General features: G+C 39.9%; 4 protein-coding genes across 5 annotated transcripts; 3 read left to right on the forward strand and 1 right to left on the reverse strand.

The window, feature by feature from the left end:
• Positions 1–460: 460 nt before the first annotated feature.
• Positions 461–6057, reverse strand: LOC108604933. The gene is given in 5 exon segments (XM_033294386.1): positions 461–2406; positions 2408–2510; positions 2549–3336; positions 3396–3843; positions 4424–6057. Coding segments are annotated over 5 exon segments (3765 nt in total). The 5' UTR covers positions 5136–6057; the 3' UTR covers positions 461–692.
• Positions 6058–8192: 2135 nt separating this feature from the next.
• On the forward strand, positions 8193–16209 carry LOC108606870 (dynein light chain 1, cytoplasmic). 2 transcript variants are annotated; one of them, XM_017997380.2, is made up of 3 exons: positions 8193–8304; positions 11022–11190; positions 16003–16209. In XM_017997380.2, exons 2-3 carry the CDS (start codon positions 11083–11085, stop codon positions 16162–16164), a joined length of 270 nt encoding a protein of 89 aa, XP_017852869.1. In that variant the 5' UTR covers positions 8193–8304; positions 11022–11082; the 3' UTR covers positions 16165–16209. The 2 variants fall into 2 exon arrangements, with proteins under 2 accessions (XP_017852869.1, XP_017852870.1); XM_017997381.2 differs by lacking the exon at positions 8193–8304 and having other exon boundaries at positions 11007–11190.
• A 3557-nt stretch (positions 16210–19766) lies between these two features.
• On the forward strand, positions 19767–23003 carry LOC108606945 (pyruvate dehydrogenase E1 component subunit alpha, mitochondrial). Its single transcript, XM_017997501.2, has 5 exons — positions 19767–19897; positions 20156–20224; positions 20817–21381; positions 22108–22430; positions 22490–23003. Exons 1-5 carry the CDS (start codon positions 19838–19840, stop codon positions 22670–22672), a joined length of 1200 nt encoding a protein of 399 aa, XP_017852990.1. The 5' UTR covers positions 19767–19837; the 3' UTR covers positions 22673–23003.
• A 937-nt stretch (positions 23004–23940) lies between these two features.
• LOC108605537 (pyruvate dehydrogenase E1 component subunit alpha, mitochondrial) lies at positions 23941–25827 on the forward strand. The gene is made up of 2 exons (XM_017995289.2): positions 23941–24266; positions 24321–25827. Exons 1-2 carry the CDS (start codon positions 24144–24146, stop codon positions 25692–25694), a joined length of 1497 nt encoding a protein of 498 aa, XP_017850778.1. The 5' UTR covers positions 23941–24143; the 3' UTR covers positions 25695–25827.
• The last annotated feature ends 1668 nt before the right edge of the window (positions 25828–27495 follow it).

Consider the following 27495-nt stretch of genomic DNA (forward strand, 5'->3'; position numbering starts at 1 on the left):
TGATATATAGTTGACAATTATTATTATGGTTACTAGCATCTCTTCTCGACTTCGGCTAAATAAATAAATACTTGTGACTTAAGTTTAAACAAATTAAAATGAAAATGATAGCAAAAAAAAAAAAAACAAAAAAAATTGTGCTTAATTCTAAAGTATGCAATATAACGCTCATATCAATAAAGCTTTGTTTCTCGAGGCGTACACACAAATATTATATGTAGTTAAACTTAAACGGACAATTACAAAAAATATATATTAATATATATTGGTTTTATTACTAAATTTAAACATAGCTAAATATGTCTGCGCGTGTATGTGTGTGTGTAATTTTGTCAAGCGCTTATAACTAATAATTTTGAGTGGATGCAATACTTAATTTACAATTATAAATATATATATATACTATATAGAGATGTGCAAAATGTTTTTTTTTGTTATAGTAATTGGTTTATATACAATAAATTTAGAGTGTTTGTTTGTTTGCATGTGTGTGTGTGTGTGTGTGTGTTTGATTTTGTTGTTATTTAAATATAACAGAAGTCACTCAATTTGCTCTTTTTGTTGTCGCACAATGCTTTGTTACTTTTTTAAGTTATATGCGTTATTTTTTTTCTTTGCTTTTTTGTTAAAGGATTTCTACTGTTTTAATGCTTGCAGTATTTGTACTTGAAAATTTGGGGGCGTGCTCCACATCAGCGTCGCCGCGACGTGCTCGTTGTTGTTGTTGCCGTTGTTGTTGCCGTTGCAGCTGCGGCGCGATTGCGCGCACTATAGCAACGAATGGCGGTAACAAGTGTAGCCATTGCATTGTTATTGTTGTTGCTGTTGCTGCTGCTGTTGTTGTTGGTGCTGCTGCTGCTGCTGCGTAGCGACCAACGCTTGTTTAAATCAGCAGCAGCCGCTGCCAGCGCCGCAGTATAGGCGCGCGTGCCGATTGCCAGCGTTGGCACTACGGCGTTCAATTTCTTTGGTGAAGGCGGCGGACGCGCTGCAATGGCGCCGCTGCATGATTGCAGGCGTGTTGATTTGCTGAATTGATTGCTGCCAGCGCTAGAGCCGTTGCCGCCGCCGCCACTGCTGCTGTTGTTGCTGCCAAGCTGTTGATTGATATTGAGATTGTTGCGACGCAAGCTGCGACGCTGTTCGCGCTCTTCATTGCAGCGACGCAGGCGACGTGTGCTAGCAACAACAGTTGCTGTTGCTGCTGCCGTTGGTGTTGTTGCTGCTGCTGCGGGCTTAACAAAGTTTGCATTGGCTCTAGCAGCATTGCTATGATTGCTGCTGCTGGCAGCAGTTGCTGCGCCTGCTGTTGTTGCTGCTGCTGCTGTTGTTGTTGTTGCTGTTGCTGCTGTTATGTTGCGCGTGCGCAGCGTGCGTTTGCTTAGATCCAAGTTGCCAAGCTGCGATAGCTGACAAATGCTGCTGCGCAGCTGACGTTTGCTTACGACAGCCGTGGCTAAGCTTAAACTGTGACTGCGACGCGTCATCATGACGCCAACGCTGCTGCTGCTGCTGTTGTTGTTGTTGCCGGCGCCAACATTAACGCTGCGTCTACGACTGTTGCTGCGGCTGCTGCTGCCAGCGCCACTGCTGCTGCTGCTGCTAGGCATAACAGCATTGCCGCTGCTGCTGCTGTTGTTATTATTGCTGCTGCTGCTGTTGTTGTTGTTGCTGCTGCTGCTGTAGGCAACAATGGCAGCAGCGCTGGCGCCTATGAAGGACTTGCTCTTGCTATGCTTAAACAGCTGACGACGACGCGTCTGCTGATGATTCTCATTGGGCACATTGCGATAACGTCGCAGCTTTGGTGCCAACGAGCTCAACTTTTGCGATTGCTGCTGCTTAGCTTCGCTCTTCAGCGGCAGCTGCTGCTGTTGCTGCTGTTCTGTTGGCAGCGTGGGCGTTGGTGTTGGCGTGCTTGTAGGCGTGCCCGTGGGCGTATTGGGCAGCGTCGAGCTAACCTCATTGTCTTGCAGTGTAGGCAGCGGCTCACCCCAGATTTGTGACATGCTTTCATAAATAAACTCTGTTGTTGGTGTAATGCAGTCGTTACTGGAATTAGAGCTAGAACTGCTTGCCTCGACCAGCAATAGTTGATGCTGCTGCTGTTGTTGTTGCTGCTGCTGCTGCTGTTGCTCTCGCTCCAGCGCCACCTGTTGCTGCTCGGCGCGTTCCTGCTGCAGCAGCGCATTCAACTCTAGCAACTCTGCTGGCTGCGGCAAATAGGATGGCTGCGACCATCTGCTGCTGCTGCTGCAGGCAACCTGTTGCTGTTGTTGCTGCTGCTGCTGCTGCTGTTGTTGTTGTTGTTGTTGCTCGCGTCGTGTTTCCAGTTGCGTTAGCGAATAGCCCTCCTGTTGCTGATACTGCTGCTGCTCTTGCAATATTTCCTGCATGCTATGCTGCTGTTGTTGTTGTTGTTGTTGTTGTTGTTCTTGTTGCCGCTGCTGCTGCTGTGACTGTTGCTGTTGTTGTGCCTGCTGCTGCGGATTGTATTGCTGCTGTTGTTGCTGCTGTTGTTGTTGTTGTTCTTGCTGCTGTTGATGACGCTGCTGTTCATTAAGCAGCGTATTGTATGACTCAGCAAAACTTGCCGTGCTGCCCACATAGTTGCCAAAGTTTTGCTCCAATTCCATGTTGTTGCTGCTGCTGCTGCTGTTGCTAAATATCTCCAACGTTGACTGCGCTGTTAGAACCTGCTCCTGCGGCTCTTGACGCTGCTGCCAAGCGCTGAGCGTTTTACGCAAACATTTGCTTTGCTGCAGTAAATTATAATGTGCCGTCACTTGCTCTTGATGCAGCTGCTGCTGCTCATCAATCTCTGCTGCCGCCGCCGCCGCTGCCTCCTCCTCCTCCTCCACCAGCTCCTCAACGTACTCCACCTGCTCCACTTCGTCCACATAGTAGTTGTAGTTGCGATACAGCTCCGGTGGCAAGAAGCGCTTGGCCACAGCACTATACGGCAATTCATGCGGATATTCCTTCTCCTCAATAACACTGCACAGCTCCATTTCCAGACGCTGCGTGCTCATTTCAGTATCCGCATCAGCAGGGCAATAGTTCTCAATATCCATGCCCACATCATCACCTTCGCCAGCAATTGTTGTGCCACCGCCAAGTGATGGCGTCAATATCACAGTTACCACGGATGTATTGTCCGCCCGCATCTTTTTAGTTGCCCACGTTTTGAGCGCTTTGTCCACCAGCGCCTTGCTGGGATTCATTGAATCCTGCTCGCTCAGACATTCGCCCATCACATGCTTTTCACGCACAGCATCCACTGCCTCCTGTGCGGTCACCACATTCCAAAGGCCGTCAGTGCCAAAGATTAAACATCTGCACCCCAAAATTAATTTCGATTAAATAAATCAATTAGTAAATGCCGCATCACTTACCTAAACATATCGGGATCAATTTTGACCACCTTGACATCTGGATCGGGACTAACCACGAACTCTCTGCAACGCGAATTATAGCTCCATAGATCGCCCAATGAACGCGCCACCGCCAAAAATGGTATGTCATCCACCAGCGTGCGCCGCTTAATGGGCCCACGATGCAAAGGATCTCGCGGACGATTCCATACGACGCGCGGCACTCCAGACTTGATGGCCACCTGGCCACCAGAGCGCTGTATGCGCGCCTTTTCCGCCACCGATTCGGGCTTATGATCTCGCGTCAGCGGCTTGGCGCGCCAACGTTGCTCGTGTGGATTCTGATAGCCCAGCACAATGCCCGAGTCGCCCACATGACCTATGTAGATTTTCTCGCGACGCATAAAGGCAACTGTGGCCGTTGTGCCCGCTGTGCTCAAGTGACCGTTGGCGGTGCGAGGCCATTTGTCTGCAAAAACAACAACAAAAACAAACAAATTGTGTTTACTAACAATGCTAGGGTTGTTGCGTAAATATTGATAAATCGATATACATACATGTATGTATGTATTTGGATTTAGATAAGCCAGCTCGATATACATACTATTTTTAATTTAGCTCTGCCGGCGCTGGCAACAAAAGTAGCAAATTTGTTTAAAAATGTCAGTGCAATTATTGCAGCTTTTTAAACATATTTACATGTTTTTATTATGTATGTGTGTGCGTATTTTCTCTTTTGTTTTAAATTGGATTAATTTCTTAAGCTTATGTGACGTCACAATTTACTTAGCCTGCCAACCTTCTCAAGTGTTGACCTGCTAATTATACTGTTGTCTCACTAGTTGTCTCACTCTAACGCACAGTTTTTAATACGTTGTCATAGTGAAAGCCACAACAGGCAGGCAAGCCTGTGGAATATTCCACTCAGCAATCTTTTATCGTTTATCGATAAGCTACTTTTGTTTTTGTTGTTTTGTGTTGTTGCTCAACTGGCAATGCACTTTGGAAGCTATTAATTATTAATATGCGAACACAAGCAGAACACTCACCTTGCTCCCGCCACATGGCGAAATGTGTGCTTATATAGCCCTCACGTATTGCTCGCAGCACATCCTCATCATTGTCGGACCAGAAGAGTTTCTGCTTAACAATCTCCAGCATAAGATGCTCTTTGGCAAAGAGTGCGGCCTCTGTGCCGCCATGCCCATCATAAATGCCAAAGAAAGCGTATTCCAGTTCATGTGTAAGCGGCGACTCCTGATAAGCCACAGAGAATTGATCCTCCATATATTTGCGACCTCCTTGACTGCACTGTCCAGTTACGCGCATATTAACACCCAGCGTGGGTGTAGCATTAACAGTGGCGCCACTGTCTTTGGTACGATGCCTGCTGCTAATATTCCCACCACCTCGCGAACGACTGCTGCTAGCCATAGATGTCACCATGGATTCCGCATCGTCCAGATGGCCAACAGTTGGCATCCTCAAGTGACTGTCGCGCACTGATCTCGAGTGAACAACAACATCCAGCAATGTGTTGTTGTTGCTGCTCACTCGAGAGCAACGCTGCGTTGGCGTTGCCGCTCCTGCTGTTACTGCTGTTGTTGTTGTTAGTTCGGTTGTTGCATCTGGAATTGGATTTTCATCTGTGTAGAAGTTTATAACATCATATTCCACATGAGATATTTCCTGTTCCGTTGCCATCAGGTAACTGTTGTTATTATGCTGTATTGCAGTCGTTGATTGCATGCTAGGTAACATTTTAGCATTTGTGTTTGGCTTAGGACTTCGGGGAGTGAAGAGTATGTTTTCAAATTGCTTTTTTAGTTGTAGCCGGCGCCCGCTTTGTACTTGTTTTGGTTTGTTTATGTTATTACTCTTGGTGCTTCTTCTTCTTCTTGCTAGCTAGCTTTTGATGCTCTGCCTACGGCTGCTGGCTAATGTTGTTGTTGTTGTTTTTATTCCGTTCCTCTTTCACAGCAGTGTTGTAATTTCTTGTGACATTTGGCACTCACTGGTCACCTGTATGCCGTCTCGCTCCCACGCCAAATGATTTTGCCGTGTGTGCAAGCGAGAGCGCTACACTGTTGCCCTTTGTTTGTCTATGCTGGGCGTATGTATGTGTTTTTTTTTCGTAGTATTTATGTACGTTGAGTGTACGCGCGGTATATGTGTTAGTGCGTGTGTGTGTTTTTGGTCTGCTTTGCCTTCTTTTCGATTAGTTGGTATTTTGATTTTTTTTTTGTACTGAGAACCGCCGCCAATTTCTACAGCTTCCTCTTGAGCTTGCCTTGTGTTTGTTATTTATTCTTAATTTGAGGAAAATTATATTAAATTGAACAGTCAATGCCAGTTGGCAGTTTCACCTTGATGGCAACTCGGATTATGCGCGCGCTTTGCCCAATGCAAACAAACAAAACTCGTTTGCAATCGCAGCCTCACTTATCTTCATATACAATTTTTAAAAACTTTTATCGTTTCTTATTGTTGCTATAGCAGTTACAACAACGTTCTTTCTTTTTGGCCCTGCAGTTCCTGTTGTTGTCGAGCATTTTCGTTAGAATATTTTCGAAATGAGCACGTACACACACATACAACAACAAATTTGTTAATAACACAAAAACGAAATCAAATAGAAAGCAAGCGAACGAACGAACAGAGAGCAGCAGAGTTGTAGCAGTAGCGTAAGTTTGACGGGAAAATAACAACTGAATTCAACTGAACTAAGCGCGCTGCCAACTCACAAAATAAGCGGGCAGGCCACTCTGGCGCACACTTATACACAAACAATGAGTATATACCACACATACGCGCATACATCCGTTCGTATGTATTATGTTTGCGTGTGTGTGTATATGAAATTGTGCCTCTGACTGCCTGCCTGGGTTGCCAGATGCATTGAAGGCAACATTATGAAATTGGTTTAATAGACAGAAACAGGGTTGCGGTGGCAAGACGAGATCTATGCTGATGATAGGTTTTTGCGTAACCCCCGCCGACAGGTTGGCGCGCGCTATTCGGCAAGTTCGAAGTGCAGTTATGCTAAAGACAATGTAATTTTAAATTCAACTTCGAAAGCTAAAGTAATTTTTATAATATTTTCTATGTTTTGTATAGTAAGCACTCATTTTATATACTTTACTCATGTGCGCTATATTTATATGTACCTTCATATGTATGTATATGCATACATATACTGCACATGTTACAAATCTTGACTGGGTATACAAGTTTATCTATTGTAGTTAAAAAAAAATATACACAATTACATTTTATGTATATATATAATTATAATCGATTGGAAATGTATTTTATATAAATGCAGAATCTACTTAAAACCCCCCCAGTTGCATTTATTTTTTTAAAAATCATTCAGTTAACGGGCACACCCCGCACAGTTCATATGGCAGCCCTGAAATATTAGTCATCGACAGAGCGCGCTTCAATGCGCTGTTGTGTTGTTGTTTTTCTGCTGGTTTTATCCCACACACACTGCCGCCACATACAAACATATATTTATCGCTTATGTACACACATACATACAAACATACTTATAGCTGACACTAATAGCTAGAAGCACACTATAGTGTACTCGCTCACACTCAAGCGTGAGTTACCCTTCTAATAACTAGTGCCCTCTTCTTCTACACGTCAACGTCGTGTTGCTGTAGACATTGTAATGCGAACAAAAAATTTATAATTTTAATGTCATGCCGTGCACACATGGAAGGTATAACAAAATGTATGTACACAAGTACAAACATATATGCATTTTAAATGTGGGTACACAAAAATATATAAGAAATAATAACTAAGAAGAAATATGAGTGCAAAGTTTTTCAAAAAAATAATTTCTCCTGTAAACTTGGGTCAGTGGAGCGGGCGAGCAAGTTAAGGTTGTATTGCATATTTGAATATGCGTTTAATCGAAATTGGAGGGCAACACTTTAGCTGCCACCCGATAGCGCTAGCAACCCTAAATATTTTATCAGCTTAATACCCCTGATATTATATACATATTTAATATTATTTATATTATAAATACATTTTCGGTGGATAAAATTTAATAATTTCTATAAATATCGTAAATATTTACATTCATTGAATTGAATTAGATATCTTCTTATATTTTTTCCATTTATTCAATTAAATTCGAGGACTTCTTTTTCAATAAGATTAGTGTTTATTATGATTGAAATTGTCTACACAGCACTGTGTTTTTGAGTGTTGTACTTGATCCAGTATTGAAAATGTAAAGAAAATCCGCCAAATGAACTTATATCATGGTTTTAAGTTCAATATTGCATTTTTACACAGTAATAAACTTGAGAATAGTTATTTTCCAAAAGCTGGTCATTTTCAAATTTAGCTTTAAAATGTTTATAAAAGTTGGCGGGCTGCATTTAGACAGTGCTCAAATGCAACCCTGTGTTATATGTGGGCACCAGTGCCGACTCTACTTCACATACTTGTTACAAAATAACTGCTACTATACTGGTACTTTCTCACATGCTGTGACTGTAGCTATTAAAACATTTTTTAAAACACATTTGTATGACCCTACATTTATTTCTAAAAAAGAATATCAATACACAGCGAATTAGCAGTTGAAAATTGTCTATAAATTGGCTGTTCGAATCGTTACATATCTGTTGAAAGAAGTACTCGTTACAAATACGCGCATCACTGGTGCCAGACGCAGCTTGCCAGACGCCGCCTGCCAGAAGCGACCTCACTCAGCCAATCAGAGACGAGACGATTTCGCACTTCGCCTACACTGAAGGCATTTCTAAAAGTTATAGCGCGCTGTCGGCTTCGAACATTTAGATCGAAACAGTTTAACACTGGCAAGCAAGCAGTAAACAACGGAGTGTGTTCTCAAAAACCGAAGTGCTTTTTTAAAATTCAGTCACGACGAGTACGCTTAGCGGTAAACACACATTCTAGAGTTACTAACTAATAATATTTGTGCATTTATAAATGCATTGACATTTTGTGTGGCAAGAATATTTTGTTGATTTTTTGTTAAAGTTGTCAAGTGTAAAAAAGTATAAAGCGGCGGTGCATAGTTTGTTTGCATATTGCGTACACACCATTGCCAATAAGGAGCTTAACACACATACATACACACACATGCACATGTACTAAACGGACTAACTCCACATACCGGACCGGACAATTGTTAGGTTAAGGCACAGGCGCATATTTTAGCCAAGTTTATGCAAATTTTTATAAATTCATGAGTTGTCAACAATTAGGCCGCCAAAAATATCAAGAACATTTCATAGCGAGCGACGTAGCACATGCGGCAAGAGATTGCGCGCAACGGCAAAACAACAACAACTAAGGTAAGTGTGGCAAGTGTACATATGTGAGAGAATAGTTCTAACTGAAGTTGTGCAATAAACACACACACACACACAAATACAAACGTGTGGTGCATATAGATTGTCTGCCGAACAATGGGCTAAACCTATTTTGTGTTGTTCTCATCATCATCATCAGATGTGTTCTCATGGCAAAGCAGCTGCTGGCGAAATAGAAAAAACACACACATACAACAACAACAAGAGTACTACAGCAGTCAGCTTTTTGTTGGCCTACGCTTGCGGCCCACGCACACTAAAATGTGAAAGAGTTTCAAATATTAATTGTTTTTGTTTTTTTCTGAAGTTTACGTCATTTGTTATTTTTGCTGACTTTGTGTATTTGTATTTGCCTAATCTGTCGCTTAATTTATGGCAACTAAACAGATTTGATAAGTTGATTGTTGCTCCCACGACAATTAGCTAAAGCATACAGCTGTATAAAAAAATTATCTAAGCGCAGCTAGATAAAGATTAGATCTTAACTTAGTTAAGTCTAAACTGAATAGAGGCATGTAATAAAGCAAATGTTTGCAGCTCAAATATGTCGAAAGTTTTAACAAAAGCAAAAATGTTGTTAATTAACAGGTTCAAGGAACTAGGAGCTGTAACAATGTTTTAGCCAGAAATGGATCACTGCCCGGTTTTGTCAGTTCGACATACAATAGCATACCTTGTGGCTTAATTTACACACACACACACATGCAGATACACATACACTTGGGTTTCGGTATTACGATCTTTGATTAGCCGTTGTCCTATTTTTTGCTTTTGGTAACCAGAGCTATCCAACTGTCAATGAATTTCTCTCTAATTGACTTAATCAATACCTGTCTGCTATATATGGCAATGCAGACACACACACACACACACACACATATGTACGTGAAGTTGTTGCCTGCACGTCATTTGCCTATTGATAGCTTATTCTTCATTTGAGCCTAGACAGCTGCTGCTTTTAGTTTTTGACGCATTGCTTGCGTTTAAATGAATTGCCATTAATATATTATGAATTCACTTCCAGTCTGCGTAAAAGTTTTGTAACGGTAAAAAGTAGTAGAAAGTTGGTGATGGGCGGTCGAGCAATTTTCAAATCATACAGACAGTCCTTTGCCTGCAGCAACGTCAGTCTGTCAATCAGTCACTCTGTCAAGAACTATTAGCAGCATTTCCTGTGCTCCTTCACCCCAACCGCCGATGCAACAAGCTGACATCCTCACTTAGCATTTGAGCAATTAACTTTAACTAAAATGCCTTTTAGCCAGCATGTAGTTGCAAATTAAAATTTAATTAAATTTGCTTGCAACAAAAACTATTTAATACTTAATAATTGTCTAAAAAACTTGTGTAATGCATAAACAATGTTTGGCGAGTTTTTCAAATTTGCTATTGCTGCGGGTTTGTAACTTTTTGTTTTGTTAGTTAATATTAATTAGCAGCGAGCATAAATAAAATATTGCGCAAAAATTTATATGCAGCTTAAGTAAACTGCTGAGCGTATTTAGTTGCAGCCTTTTAGGCAGTCAATGTAAAAAACCTTAAAATTTCGCATGTGCATTTTAAATTGAATACTGCTGCAAATTGCAATAATATTTTATTACACAAAAGCTTCTAATTAGATTGAAAATGCACTGATGAATTTTTTTGTTGTCAATACTCAATGTGATTGTGGCTGCTGTTGCATGTTTTCATTCATTGAAATGCAGGGCAATAGAATTAGCATACTGAGAATCAGATTCAGATTCTGATGCAGACTTTTCGCCACTCATATGTTGCCAGTAGCAGCAGCAGCAACTGAAGCGCTATCAAGGCCAATGCGCTGCGTTGCATGCCACTCGCGCTGCCTCCCCTCCCATGCACTTGTATGCGTGTATCTCATTAAAAGCGCCTGGTTGGCATTGTCTTATTTACGGCTCCGGGTCCGTGTCCAGTTGCCCATACGTTCGTCCGTCCAGTACGTGTTGTTCTCTGCTGGTTGCTGTGGAAATTTGATTTTGCAATATTGGTCGCTGTTGTTTGTCAACCGTGCATAATTAAATTGTATCGAGCGTAACAAGCAAACCAGTCAAACACTCACTTCAGCCTGCTCTATATGCTCCTGTGTGGGTGTGTGTTTTTATTCTTACTGCCAACTTTATTAAATGTTCTATTCTATTGTTCAATATGCTTTGCCTTTGTTTATTGTGCATATGAAAAACATCAAGCTGTGAAACTAATAAAATATTTTTGTTTTGCATCCTGGCCCCACACAGAGTGCAACTATTTTTCTCTTTCATTGCAGACTTGAAATCTCTTTAGAGCTCTAAACTCCACAACTCAACAAACAAAAACAAATTTACACAATGTCTGATCGCAAAGCTGTCATTAAGAATGCCGACATGAGCGAGGAGATGCAGCAGGATGCGGTTGATTGTGCGACACAAGCCCTGGAGAAGTACAATATTGAAAAGGTAAGAGGAACTAGCAATAAGCTCTAAAATTGCCCTTAATTGGGAAAAGCTGCGTCTGCAACATCATTAAAATAAATCGCAAATTTCTTGTTAAAAATGCAGCATAAATTTCTTAGTTAAATTAACTCGTATTGCAAAGTTGCATAACAATTATTAATTAATCGCTTATGTATTGCATTTGCTGCTAATTAGTAAATCAATCATAATAGTGACGTTGTTAATGAGGCTTGAGTACAAATTTAATTAATTGCATACATCAATATCAAACAATATAGCATATCAAAAGAATTTTAACGCTAAGTTTAATTTCTAATGCAAATTAAATGAAGTATAAAAATTTATTCAAGTAAACTTATTTTAATAAGACTATAAATTTATGCAATTTAAATTAAATTAAAACTATTACATAGCTTAAAATAAATGCATAACTAGAGCTAAATAATAGAAATGGCTAATGCTCAATATTTAAACAGCTTATGCAAAGCGTAAAATTAAGTATAAATTAATTGCAATTTATTTTTTTTATTGTAAACGCTCTGGTTATCTTACTAGTGCAATAATTTAGCTGCTTGAAGTTGTTGTAGCATAAGCAAAGGCGCTTAGACTCAAATTAAATCAAAGCTTCAACACATATTAGAGTGAAATTCAGTCTAAAGCAGATAGGTAAATATACTTACAGCTATTGTCTGAATTAGAGTGAAATTCAAACTAAAGCAGATAGGTAATTATAGCTATACCTATACCTATTGTCTATTTTGCTATTGTTAAAGGTTATCTTACTAGAGCAGTCGGGCTAAGCTGCTTTAAGCTGTGACACAAACTCATGCAAGAGCGAGCAGCGAATTTAAACTGAGGCCTTAGTAACACACTGACCAACACACGCACACACACACAAATACAAGCAAGCAGATGGCATTTCGCTTTGTCTATGTGTATGTCTGTGTAATATTGTGGTTTTTGTCAATTTTGAAATATTGTGGCTTTTGGGTATTGGACTTAATTGCTTTTCTTCTAGCTATTGTCCTTGTTGCCGTGGCTGCTGCTTCGGTTTGCATCTGTGAATGTGCAACATGCGACATGACTTCGAAATTCCAAGCACTTTGGAATTCTATGGCTTTGTAGTTGATTGATCAAGCGAATTAATTAGTAGTTGCACAAATAGTGTGTGTGTGTGTGTGTGTTGGTTTTAGTTTGCTTGCGTGGTTGCACTACAGGTGCTTATTAGTTAATTAACAGTTCGCTACATTGTGTAGCATACTTAGCAGCTGCTTGGCATTGCTTTGAATTTTTAAAGTCAGTGTCGAGGCTGCCTCAGAGCTTTGGTCAAGGGCGCAGCGTAAATTGCGTTAGTGTGTGTGTTGGAACTAACATGTTGACCACACACACACACACACACACAAAATGAAGAAATAGAAATAATCAATAGAGAGAGAGAGAGAGACGTAAGTAAAAATACGTTGAACGCGGCTGCTGCTTGGTCAGCTGCCGGCTTTGCCTGCTACACACTTTTGCTCGCTCGCTCTCTTTTTATCTCTCTCACATATATACGCTTGTGCGCTTGTATGTGTGCGCCTTTGTCAATGCCAATGGCAGGTGCGAGCGCAAAGGGCCTTGAATACAAAAGAGCGACAAGAGTGTATAATCAAATCACAGCGCAGCAAAGTTGAAAGTGTGTAAGCAGTTGAAATAGAAAGTGGGCGTGTGGTTGGGTGGTGCTTGCTAATTGAGTAGTTGAAAGCGAGCTGCGCATGCAAGTATGCTACAATATTTTTCTTTTGCACTCTATCTAGATATATGCGATTATATTATATATACAGCAATGTTTGCGACGCACGCACAATTGTGCCACGCCCACTATGGCAGCGCGCCCACCCAGCAGCAACAGCAGCAGCAGCAGCAGCTATCTGCCTACCTCTCGTTGCTATAAATAAATAATACGACGACGCACACACACACACAGACACACACAGGCAAATGCGAAGCAGAAGCAACACATGTATGCGCGATTGATTGCCATTTGTTGCTGTTGCTTTTGTTTGTTTGACATTGCCTTATTGCATAATAATAAAATATGTCATTATTAATGCTCTTTGCTTTCACACACACACACATACACGCGCAAAACTTTTGCCTTTGCATTTAATTGCACTCGGTATTTCCCAGAAACATAACAGCAGCAAATTGTTATCACTGGCTTTGCTTTCATACGAAAAAACATTCTGCATGTTTTCCAGTTTAATTAAATGTGCAAAATATTATTGCAAATATTTTCATAAATGTGTAATGCACGTTTGTGCATTCAAAACAGACAACAAATTTATCAAAGTGAGCTGCAAGCAACAAATATAAAATAGTTGAATAGAATGTCAAATGAGTTGGTAACCCTTAGCTACACAACTAGCACACACACACACACACACCCCTAACCCCCCACCTCATGCTTAAGCAAGGCCCCTCCACTGAGCCTCTAAATTTATGTGTATACATAGAGACATAGAAGAGAGACTCGATTTTATGTTGTGTATTTTTAGGGGCACACCCTCAACCTTTCAAGGGGCTTACCAGCGGGTAGCTGGGAGGGGCGCCTTGACTCTGGCAGCGATTTAAAGGAAAATCCCTCAAATAAGCCAAGCGAGAGGCCAACAAACCAAACAAGCGTCGTTACCCTCTAAAAAATACTTAGCCAACACCCCACCCCTAAATACAGCCAAAGTCTTTATGTACATGTAAATTATTTGCGCTGAGAATTCAATTTAGGCATCTCTTCATACCAGCGTTTGTTTTATAAATAAATTTAATTAGTTTTATTTTATTTGTTTCCTCCAGCAGTCTCCACAGTTCTCGCGCTCGCGCTCGCGTTCGCTCTTGTTGCTTTTTAGTTTGCCTTTGGGCTTATATGTAAGTCTGCAGTTATGATTATTGTTGCTGCTTGATTTGTTTTCTGTGTCGTCGCTCCAATATTGGGGTTTTGTGTTAAAGCATTTTGCGTGGCCAAAATGTTTAATCAATATGCGGCCAAATATATCCGTCAAAGCTGAAAGGCGCAACCCCCTACCTACCACCCCCCCAACTTCAATCCTGGGCATTTAGTCGAGCGTTGTGTCTCTCCTCGCACAATTTGACATATAGAGTACACGATTTGGGCCGAGACTTTATGCCTTATGCACTTTCTCACACGCACATACAGCGTAACGTTTTGTTTTGGCCTCAAAATGGCAACTAGAGAATGTAGCGCCAGTCGATTGATGAAACAAACACACAGTAGTGAGCAAAAGTATGTTGACAACAAATGGCAAAAATTTCGTCTTAGAGCTTTTAAGAAATGCATTGACAGTTACTAGAAACATACAGTAGCAACCAAAAGCATTTTGACAATTTTCGTAGTGCCTTTAAATTGAATATTTGAAGTTGCAGTTTATTGAAAATATTTATTATAGCGCAATTTTTTAAAACGAAGTCGATTGCAGAACCTACGTATTCGAATAATTCGAACTCGAGTTCGAAAATGTTTGAAAATAGTTGAGTATGCACATAGAATTCGAACTAAAGTTAAATTTCCCAGTAACAAGTTAAATTCGAGTTCGAATTTTCGAACTAGCACAGGTAGCAGCTTTTAAATTGCAAATTTTATGGCAACAATTTCAATTCATTGCTTTATATTTTATATTTTTGAACATATTTGCATTCGAATTGATTTTTTTTTTTTTGCTTGTTTATTTGCATATGCATATCAAAAGTGTCAAATATTCCAAACAGATGTTTCCAACTCAAACTATTTGTGTGTAAATTTTCAATTTGCTTGCAGCACTCTCTTGGCCCGTTGTTCAATTATTCGGCGTTGCCAAAACAAAATTCGTAACTGGCTGTTGCCCTGCATTTCATACATACATAGAGACATATATATATATATATAAGTGTATAGGTGTGCAGCGCGCCCAAATTGAATATATAAAACAATCAACGTTTATATTGCCGTCTGACACGAAACAATAAACGGCGGAGGCCAAATATAAAAAAAAGAAAAAGCTGCAAATTTTGTTATCTAAAGAACAAGTTAATAGCGATCAACTGGGGGTTGCCAGTTTTACGACACTTAGAGTAAGCTTAAGAATTGCGCTCTATGTTAACATTTTGAGGTCAGTGGGTTAAGTCAAGTTTTTGTGTCTGCAGCAAATTTCAACTTAATTTTTGTTACAAACGAAACGAAACTATTTCAACTACAAGCGCCAGCTTATGTTTGGGCTTATGAGTTTTTCATTGTTGCCTGTTTACACACACACACACACACTCTCTCTCTCTCTCACTGTCTTAGTCCCTGTCATAAACACCTAAAACATTTTTCTGTCCATTGTCGGGCTTTTTCTTTAACTTTTTACTTTTGTTTTTTTTTTTTTTTATTTTTTTTTTTGTCTGTTTGCGTAACCCTCGATTAGCAGCGCGTTGTCTGGCATTGACCTTTGACATTTGCCAATAGAGCAGAGCGCAAGGCTAAAGCTCAGAAGTCAAAAATATTATTGCATGTCCAGTGCCCTGAAGTAGGCAACCAAAATCTAAACTACTAAGAAATTATGACTATTTGTGGCTCATTAGCACATAAATAAAGTTTTTGGCAACTCCCCCCCAAACCCCAAACAACCAAATTAAGTTTTATTTTTGTTTGGCTTTGTTTTAGTTTTTGTTTTTTTTTTTCTTTTCTTTTTTCTTTTCTTTTGTGTGCTACTTAAGCAGTTAACAGGCAATCGGGCATTATATATTTCCTGTGTTGAAATTTCTTGCTTATTGATTTCGTTTTCCGTTGAATTTTCTTTGCAGGATATTGCCGCATATATCAAGAAGGAGTTCGACAAGAAATACAATCCCACATGGCATTGCATTGTGGGCCGCAACTTTGGCTCCTATGTGACACACGAGACTCGCCATTTCATCTACTTTTATCTGGGCCAGGTGGCGATCTTATTGTTTAAGAGCGGTTAAAGTCTTGTCGAGTCGGATGAAGTGGTGGTCAGGAGGCTGGAGGAGCAACAGCTGCGTCGGCAACAGCAGCAGGTGCTGTTGGGCGCAACTGTTGCTTCATCAGCGAGACAGAGGGACGATGGGAATGAGCAGGTGCAACAGCAGGGACAGGCGGGTGCGAATGTGGATATGATGGATATGGATGTGGATATGGATATGGAAGTAGCAACAATAATAACAGCAACAACACAAGCAACACTAACAGACGACGCAATACCACTGGAGCAACATCATTTGCAACACCAACAGCAGCAGCAGCAGCATCAACAGCATCAGCAGCAGCAGCAGCAGCAACAACAACAGCAAGAAGATATGCCAATGGATATGGACGTCGAACTGCAGCAGCTGGACGATGATATGCCCACTACCAGTGCCATGAGTTTGATGGCAGCGGCCGCACAACAAAGATTTGGTGGTGGTGGCTATCGCTTTCATCCTGTTGCTGTTGTTAATCCTAGAAGGCCGCGGCCTAGTGTTGCTGCTACGACTGTTAATGCTGCTGATGATGATGACGAGGACGAGGATGACGACGAGGATGCTGATGATGATAATGGTGTTGTGGTTGACGACGACGACGACGTGGCTGATGATGATGATGATTTGGATAGCGATGCAACAATTGTGGAGGACAGCGATGCAACCAGTTGCAGCAGCTGTCTGCGCGCCGAGCTTGAGGAAGAAGACTTTGAGTATCGGCCACCGCCGCGACAAGTTTATCTTGCAGCCAAACCAGCAGCAAAACCAAAACCGCCGTCGCCGCCAGATGATAACAACTAAGTCAGCAGATAATCGTTGTCGTCGCAGCTTTTTTTTATTGTGAAGCCGCCCAGCAAAAGTCGTAGAGATGTTAGAGAACAACAATAACAACACACACACACAAATAATCTAATCCAATAGAACACATAGGCAACCACCAACACCTCTACACACACACACACACACAAACACAGCAACACACACACACACGCATTATATTATATATACACATTTGTACAACTGCTAGGCATTACCATTGTATGAGAATCGACTTAAGAAACAGTTGGACCAACGCTGTTTAGTTTTGTATATCCAATCAGTTTACCTTTAAGCCAATTCCAAATTCCATTTTCCCGCTCTAAGTACATAACCTTTAAGTTTTCTACCAACTATGTTTTTTTTTTCTCTCTCTCTCTCTCAATATTGTTAATGTGTCCCAAAAATTGTTTATTTTTTTTTTGGATACATTGTATATCTGTAATTATAGTTGTTTAGCGCGAAGGACATACTAAAAAAAAAAACAAAAGAAATGAATAACAAAAAACAAAGCAAAACAAAACTTAAGCTACACTTTTGCATTTTTTATTTTTATATATATTATATATATGTATTTATTTATTTTATTGTATACCTTGGCTCAATGGTTTTTCCACGTTGGTTGGCGCCTTGGCTAAGCAAGTGCGGCAACCAAACGGATCAGCAGCTACATAATACACACACACACACACACACACAGTTACACTAACACAAATGCACAGGCAACCACCACTGCAACCGAACGAATGATAATGACAAACAATCGCTAGCTAAAACAAATATTGGAAGAATTGTTAAATTTTTGTTTATCCGTTATATCGTTACTTGGCCTCTTACGTTTTTTTGTGACGTTTTCTGTTTGCTGCCAAATGCATTTGGTAAACAATTTAACGCAAATATACATACAATTATATAGTCATGCATTATTTAGCTGAGAGCATGATTAATAATTAAAACAAGATTTCCATCCAACAGCAGACATTCAGCAAAAGCAATATTACTTGCAAATTGAAAAAAAAAAAAACAAAAACAACCAAAACATAAGAAAATATATCAATTGATAAATTGTGCTTACTTACATATGATAACATAATATTTGTGTCACCTGTCGTTATATAAATGTGTGCTCTATACAAGGTATATACATACTTAGATGTGTATGTACATATGTTAATGAAACATTGATATTCTGTTATTTCCTTATCAGCAAATTAAGCGATAAACAAACAAAAAATTCTATTGATGCAGAATCTTATTGGTGTAAATTATCAAAAAACATACATAGCTAATACGATAAGAAACCAAAAAAAAAAAAACATTTATTGCAGATGCAAATAATATATTAAATGTCATGAGAAACAAAAGAAAACAGAACTTAAATAAAGTAAACTACTAAGCAGCAACAAATACCTAAAGCAAAAAAAAAGAAAAAAACCAAATACTAACGTATACGTAATTTCGTAACAGCAGCAAGAACAACAACTACAACCTACATACACATACACACCTACATATAGACATATGTGCCGGCATTTTGCAACACACACATATACACACACACACACAGTCACACTCAAACATAACATACAACATTTACATTTGCCGTTACTTTTACGTACACCGCACCTCTCTCTTTGCTATATTTACGTTTTAGATATTTGCTGCACGTTTTCACACACAACTAATATTTATGCTAACGGTAAGAAATTCAAAACATATTCACTCACACACACACATATATACACACACACACACACACACAACTAAGAAAAACTATGCAACATACTTGCAAGAAAAAAAAAAATGAAACAAAACACAGTTGTATGTTTTTCTTTAAATGACTATATCTATACATACATATACACCCCCAATCCAAGAACAGACACATTGAGGACTTCTTATAAGTGTTTATATATACAATACATTCAATGTACTATAATAGATAACAAATTGATAAAGGGCGTACATTTTTTTGTCGTAATTTGTGTGCTTATAGAAAAAGCATAAGATACCAATTTTTGATGTAAACTGTAACGGAAAACAGGCTAAACTAAAATGAATAGATATGTATGTATGAAAGACAACAACAAATGTTGTGTCATTAATAATGAAATGGCATTAGTAGAAAAAAGAAAAAAAAAAAAGAAAAAAGAGAGAGATTGCGCGCATTTACTTAAAGAACAACGTTTTGTTTCAAACTTTTCATAAATGCCTAAATGATCCGTATAGAAACACAAAGCTTCCAAGACTACTTGTTATTTATTAAAAATTTCTAACTTATATTAATTGTAATTCCTTTTGTCAAAACAGCTCTAATTGCATATTTAATTGTGCTATTACTTCAACTGGCTCTATTTACATAGTTTTTTTTTGTTGTTGTTTCTGTTGTGCATGGAATGAAAATTACTTAAGTTTTTGTAAGAATTAGTAAATTATATGAAGACATGTGAAGAATGGATATTTAAAAGTAAAGTAAATAAGAAGACATGAAAAAAAAACAACTAAACTAAATGAGATCTTTAATGTGAAATAAAAGTACTTCTTGAAAATAGTTGTTTAATTTATATTTGCGGCTAATTCAAATTGAAAGTAAGGCGCCAAGTGTCTTAATTAAAAAACGGCTGCGAGCGCTTGTTGGCCGACCGCCACACTGGTGGCAGCACTGTTATCGAAAAAACATATGTTTGTTGCTTACTGTGCGATTTGGCAGCACTGTTATCGATAGCATATCAGTAATCTTATTGGCAATATTGTCATGTTGTCCAACACCTGACAGCAAGACACAACATTATTTACACATTAACTGTTACGCGAACGAGAGAATAGTCGAAAGCCGTAGAAAATGTTGCGTACATTGTCCCGCGTTAGCGAATTGCCAATTGTTGTAAAACAATTGCAAAAAGTACGTAACCGTAATGCTGGCGCTGTCACTAACAATTATGTTGTCTCTATCACTAATAACACACGCCAGCAACATAGCAAGCTAACCAACGGCAGCAGCAGCAGCACAATCAATAATAATAACAACGGATGCAACATAAGCAACGTGAACAGCAACAACAACAACAATAGCAAGCAGTGGTCTACGCGGCAACAACAACTACAAATTAGTTATGCTAGCAGACGCAGTTATTCAAAGTCATTTTTCGGTTTATTCCAGAGTGCAGCACAGACTGGTATTGCTAAGACCAACAACTATGCCACGGAAGCGACCATAGAGGTGAATCGAGTAAGTGCATTATCGTTCCCACCCCCACACCCTTACAGCAGACAGTGAAGAACAGTGCAAAATAAACTGCGATTACATAATATGTGTGTGTGTGTGTGTGTGTATGTGCGTGCGCTTAAGTGACCTGATTGCACAGGGTTGCATTTTAACGTTCGTTTTGTTTTGTCTAATTCTAATTGTTGCCGGCGTGAAGGTCATTAGCTGGCTTAGCGGTCAGCGGCGCGTGACAGCAGCACCAAACGCACTTTCTTATCAGCACAATTTTGCGATCATGAATAACCTAACTACAGGTTATGCAAAGCGCTGCGGCAACTCTTTCACTCGCGCTCGCGCTCTTTCGCTCTCACTCTCTCTCGCGTGACGCGTACATTGATTTACCTATCAGCTGTGCGTTTAGCATTTTGTTAATTAAGTCAACAGACTTGGCATGTAAACTTTAAGCAAATAATTGTAGGTAAATAAATAGACGCAGCAGTAGTAGCAGCGGCTGCTTGTCAGTGACGTCACGCATAGCGCTGTTGTTGCTGTACTCTTCACACTCATACACCTGTTCGCTTACTCATGCCGTTTCTTCTCTTTCGCTGTCGCGTAGCCCTTCAAGCTGCATCGCCTGGACGAGGGACCCGCCACCACAGTGAAGCTAACCAAGGATGAGGCGCTCAAATACTACACACAAATGCAAACGATACGACGCCTGGAGACCGCCGCCGGCAATCTCTACAAGGAGAAAATCATTCGCGGCTTCTGCCATCTCTACTCCGGCCAGGAGGCCTGCGCTGTTGGCATGAAAGCCGCTATGCGCGATGTGGATAACATTATATCCGCCTATCGTGTGCATGGCTGGACCTATTTGATGGGCGTCTCGCCCATTGGTGTGCTGGCCGAGCTGACGGGCGCGCAGAGCGGCTGTGCCCGCGGCAAGGGCGGCTCCATGCACATGTATTCACCCAATTTCTTCGGTGGCAACGGCATTGTTGGCGCCCAGGTGCCACTTGGCGCCGGCGTTGGTCTTGCCTGCAAATACAAGGGCAATGGTGGCATGTGCCTGGCGCTCTATGGTGACGGTGCTGCCAATCAGGGTCAGGTCTTCGAGGCCTACAACATGGCCTACTTGTGGAAGCTGCCCGTCATCTTTGTCTGCGAAAACAACAACTATGGTGCGTAAATCAAATTGGGAAATAGGAGGAGACTTAGATTAGCAAGAAATGAAGACAGCAGCTGGGGCAGAGTAAGAACTATAGCAAGCATAGCGAACTGAATTGAACATGTAACTTGCTCAGCTATAGACTATAAATCAAGAATCCGCATAACTCTCAGATCTAGGGATTATAGAATTAATTCAAGCTCAAGTTGGCAAGTGAGTAAAGTGAATTGAATATAAATATGGCATACTTGGGGTTACTATCTATAGAAATATAGACCACTTAGTAACCGATAAGCTCTTTTATATGTTAATAACTATTTCAGAACAACTGTTCATCTACTTTGTGCTCTGTTCTAATCGTTTGATAGCTGGTCTGATATGAAATGTGAATCTGGCAGTATCAAAAGTGTTCGCATTGCTTCAGATTTTCGGATATTTAAAAATATTATCATATAATTTTTTAATCTCCAATTCATGCTAAACTCGTTCTATTCAAAATCTGAGCGGCTAAGTTAGCACATTAAAAACTGAAAATTGAGCTATGATATTTCACTAATATATAAACAAATATTGTATTATACGCTAAGTTCTAGGAATATTTTCCAGTCTGAAATGAGCGCTGGTATACAAATTTGTTTGTAGCATTTGCATTATATTTATTTATATTTTTATAATATTTATTTTATATTTATACGAAACTTTTTGTTACATACATTAATAAACATTTCTTATTGCTTAGGCATGGGCACCAGCTCCGAGCGCGCCTCCTGCAATACGGATTACTATACCCGCGGCGATGCCCTGCCCGGCATTTGGGTGGACGGCATGGATGTGTTGGCTGTGCGTAGTGCCACCGAATTTGCCATTAACTATGTGAATACGCATGGTCCGCTGGTAATGGAGACGAATACTTATCGTTATTCGGGTCATTCCATGTCCGATCCGGGCACATCGTATCGCACGCGTGAGGAGATTCAGGAAGTGCGTCAAAAGCGCGATCCCATTACCTCGTTCAAGGAAATGTGCATTGAACTGGGACTCATAACCACCGATGAAGTTAAGGTGCGTACTCAATTTATTATTTAATTAGAAATTGTTAAATGTTTCATTTTTGTTTGCAGGCCATTGACTTGAAGGTGCGCAAGGAAGTGGATGATGCCACGGCATTTGCCAAGACCGATGCTGAGCTGGCTGTCAGCCACTTGTGGACTGATGTGTCCTCGAATAACTTGGAGACAAAAATTCGTGGCACTGTTGGCTACAATCTGGATCACATTCAGGAGCGCAAGGGTGTCAATCATTAAGTCCCAGAGCCAAGACAACGATTCAACACATAGACACACACACACACACACACACAGACAAATGCAGACATTATATAGCAAAAACGTTATTCAAGCGAAATCTCTAGTTGTTAAGCTCAAAGTTGTTTGTTAGCAAACCTTCTCATGTGTCGATTTAGTTGCAACATAGTTAATCACAAGTACGATATATCCTGCCTACTCACACACACACACACACACTTGCATAAACTTCACATGGGCCAGTGGCAAGAGCATATGGATATTATATGAACGTGTTCAATACGGTTTAAATGAGATGTAAATTGTTGAAATATAACTAAAAACTACTTACGTATGTATTGCTTCTTTGTAAAAATTATATATTTGGGTTATCAGGAATTGTAAATTATTTGAAATTATTATCGAAAATTGTGTACAATTTATTTATTGCTTGTGCTTTTGTTAAATAATAATATTTGAGCAACTCAAAACGAACAATATGGTTTAAGTTTCAATTTATTAACGAGCTGTTTGCAAAGAATTTGAGCTTAAATTATAAAAAAATTAGTATTCAACGCTTTGTTTCAAATCCAAACGCATGTGAATTCTGTTTTCAAATAATTTGTAAGCATTTGAGAAATATTTTACTTGATTATTAGTTACCTTATAATAATTATTAGTTGATTTTGTAGCAACAATTTTAAAGATGCTACAAATTTTTATGAAAATTCTAGTTTCAAGAATTTGTAGGAATTCAAAATAATATTTGAGAACTATTTTTATTATTATTTTACATAATTAGTTAACTTCTAACAATTATTAATTGATTTTGTAGCAACAATTTTAAAAACTTTTATAAAAATTCCAATTTCAAAATAATTATATACCAAATATTAGGTTTTTTGTCTTCAAATAATTAAAACTATTTCAATTTAGTTTTCAAGCTAGAACATTTTGAATACGATACGAATTTTATCTAAACGATTTGTATATAAAACACAAGCGGCGTTAATTACTTACGGAAGAAAAGGAAGATTGTAAGATTTTTCAGTTTTCAAGTAAAACCATCCTCAAATATTCCAATTGCAATTCTATAAAATTTAGTTTTAATAATACAAATAATTGTTAAAAAAGGAAGCAGAACTTTAAATTAATAGCTTATAGCTTGAACTGCAGTTCTATAAATTGAAAAATGCAAAGAAATTGGAATTGCCCAAAGCTTAACTTAATTATAAGTTTTGAAATTTTGTGTGTTGTCAACGAAACTTTTGAAACAGTTGTCTTTAATGTAGGATTTTTAAACAAACAACACAAAATTGATACCGAAATTCACATATATCTATAACTTTCGACGCCTTCAAAGTAAACAAACCAAAATTATTCAAAAGCTGCTGCGCCAAAAACAAATCCTTGGGCTCAGAACGTGTAAAGGAGCCGCCAAGCGAAGCGAAGCTAAAAAAAAAAAGAGAAAACAAAACAAGTGGAGAGAGCGATGCAGCTGGCGCGGAAGGGTAAGATGGTGGGACGTCAGACGTTGGCGCAGCGTCAGCAGCTGTACAAGCTTTGGCTGCAGCGTCGTTGGAACTCAGAGTGCTCGACCATAACGTTGCAGAATGTAAGTTGATCCAAATCCCTATGGCAATGTAGACTGTAAACGCTTTGCTCTTAGACCTTCAAGTGCTATGAGCTGGACAAGGGACCACCGACAGATGTGGATCTGTCGCGCGAGGATGCGCTGGCGATGTATCAGAAAATGGTAGAAATACGTCGGCTGGAGATGATGGCTGGTGATTTGTATAAGAAGAAGAGCATACGTGGATTTTGCCATCTCTACACCGGACAGGAGGCGGTGGCTGTGGGCATGGCGGCTGCACTGCGTAAACAGGATAGCGTGATAACTGCATATCGCGCCCATGGCTGGACCTATGTGATGGGCGTGCCGATCTATAGCGTGCTCGCCGAGCTTGTGGGCGCGCGCACCGGCTGCAGTCGCGGCAAGGGCGGCTCCATGCACACCTATGGCGATAATTTCTATGGCGGCAACGGCATTGTGGGCGCCCAAGTGCCCGTTGGTGCGGGCATCGCACTGGCGCATGCCTACAAAGGCGATGGCGGCGTCTGCCTGGCGCTCTATGGCGACGGCGCTGCCAATCAGGGGCAGGTCTTCGAGGCCTACAACATGGCCAAGCTGTGGTGCCTGCCCTGCATTTTCGTCTGCGAAAACAACAACTATGCCATGGGCACGTCCGTGAATCGGCATTCGGCCATTCCCGATTTCTATATGCGTGGCCAGTATATACCCGGACTCTGGGTCGATGGCAATCAGGTGCTGGCGGTGCGCAGCGCCACGCAGTTTGCCATCGAGTATGTGCTGAAGCGTGGGCCCATTGTGCTCGAGATGTTCACCTATCGCTATGAGGGCCACTCCATGTCCGATCCGGGCATTTCATATCGCACGCGTGACGAGATTCAGAAAATGCGCAAGGCACGCGATCCGATTGAAAGTTTGCGCAATCAAATTATAAAGCTGTGCCTGGGCACGGAGGTGGAGCTGAAGAAAATCGATGCGGATGTGCGCAAGTCGGTGGCCGACACTACGGCCAAGCTGCTGAAGGATAAAGAGATTGAGCTGGATGAGCTGGCAACGGATGTTTATGCCAAGACGGTGGACAAGCAGGTGCGCGGCATTTCCGGCTACAGTCTGGTGCACAAGCGTCTGTCCGAGATTTGCTTTGGCAAGCCCAAGCGCACGCCGCCGGAGGAAATCAAAGACGTGCCCGTTGGCGATGCGGCGCTGGTGGCGGCGCAGCAAAAAGCCAAAGCGGCAGCGGATGCCAAAAAGGCAGCGGAGGCAGCCAAAGATGATAAAGCCAAGCCGCCAGCTGATCCGAAAGCAGCAGCAGCAGCCAAGCCAGCAGCAGCAGCAGCAGCCAAACCAGCAGCAGCAGCTGATGCCAAAGCAGCGACCCCAGCGCCACCGCCAGCGCCAGCTGCAACGCCAGCGCCTGCTAAAAATGACAAGCCCAAGCCCAAGCCCAAGTAGTTGCCATCATGTAAACACAAACTGTATTATCTATTATCTATGCATTTGAAATTCAAAATTATGCAGCGCGCCAAACTGGCAAAGTAATTTTTTTTTTCTTTTTTCAACTAAACAGACTTGTGCGTCAAAGCTTTTCATATTGTGCTTTTTATTCTTGCATTCGTTCGTTAGTTTCAAAAGCTGCCGCGCTTCCTTAAGCTTTGCGCTCTCTCGTTCTCGCGCTCTCAGCGCAGCTTTTGCTTTATGCCGTTAGTTGCTGCCACGAGGCGTGCGCTTGTTCATTTGTCATGCCATTAAATAGACTCTTGGCACCTGTAAACTAAGCCCCCCCGCGCTCACTCACCCGCTCCACGCCTCTGCTCGCTCAACGATCAGTCGGCGCGCGCCTTTCGCTTTGCATCTGCTCAACTTTGTCTTTCAGTCTCTTCTTCGCGTTGCTCTGGCGTTGATCTTCACTCGTGTCTGCTATGCTGCCAAACTTTATTTATTTTTTTGCATTTTCTTTTTTTTTTTCGTTGGCCGCGTGCGTGTTAAATACAGTGGTGTGCATAATACAAACAAACAAACATATTTAAATTAAATTCATAAGTCATCAGCATTGCAATTTGTTATTAATGACAACAATTAGGCGAACATTTTCTGTCTTATTTCGTTTTGCATTCTCTTGAGCGTTTGTGTGTGTCTTGGGTTAGTTCTTTGCATTTTGCTTTTCGCTGCACATTCATCTTTATTAATGCGTTTGCCTTTTTCTCGTTTGACAAAATAATTTGAGTCATAGGTAATCGAATTTTAAGCATTGCATTTGATTTTAAAAATTATTTAATTTACAATCCTTTTTTTCTAATTGTTTTGCATAATATTTTATTTAATAACTACAATAAATATTTAATTTCTTATTTCAATAACATTTCGAAACTCTTCTGAGTATTGAATTGCTTAAAAAATTCTGATTAGCAATGATGCTAATTAATTTGTCAGAATTTAATTATTATATTAAAAATTTTGTACTTTATGAGCTGCTAATTTTATGTTTCTTATTTTTACAAGCAAACTTAGTAATATTAAAAAGCTTACAGTCATTTTTTCTTATTTAAAATAAATGCATATTGTCATCTTATTTTTAATTGCAGTACATAAGATTTTATTTGATTGCTTATATTAAGATTTTATTTCTTACTGCAATTTGAATACAATTTAATAATTTTTGATATAAAAATTAAATTGTAATGTAATATTTTCTGCTTTTGCCTTTTTCATTTCCACATTATTTATTTTCTAAAGCCCGCTGTCTTATTTTTTTTTATTATTTACTTTTTCTTTGGTAAATAGCTAACTTAAATTGAATAAAGCTTTCGCCCAAGCTGCTCAACGCTCCTCAACGCTAAACATTTTTATTATTTTTGATTAGTTTAATTTTTTATAATTTGCCACTTTCTATGCACTTGCGTTCATTGCTTTGTATGCAGCTTTAGCTGCTTATACATTTTGTTGTCTTCTTTGGCGGCTGTCGGAAGTGCGACGAATGCCAAAAATCTAAAATGTATATTCATTTTTTCATTAATTTCATGTTGTCAAAAAATGTGAAAAAATAATTTTCAGCATAATCATTGAGGATTAGAAAAGAAATAGAGAATAGTGCGAGTTAAGTACAATTTATGACGGTTTGAAAGTTCAATTGATTTATAGCATACATATGTATGTATGCGTGTGTGTGTATAAAGTGGCTGAGAATATTAAAAAATAAATAAACAAAAAAAGCGAAAAACTAACAAAAAGGAATTTCAAGGTAATTAAGCGTATT

The sequence above is a fragment of the Drosophila busckii genome, chromosome X (genome assembly GCF_011750605.1).
Source record: "Drosophila busckii strain San Diego stock center, stock number 13000-0081.31 chromosome X, ASM1175060v1, whole genome shotgun sequence".
Taxonomy (NCBI): Eukaryota; Metazoa; Arthropoda; class Insecta; order Diptera; family Drosophilidae; genus Drosophila; species Drosophila busckii.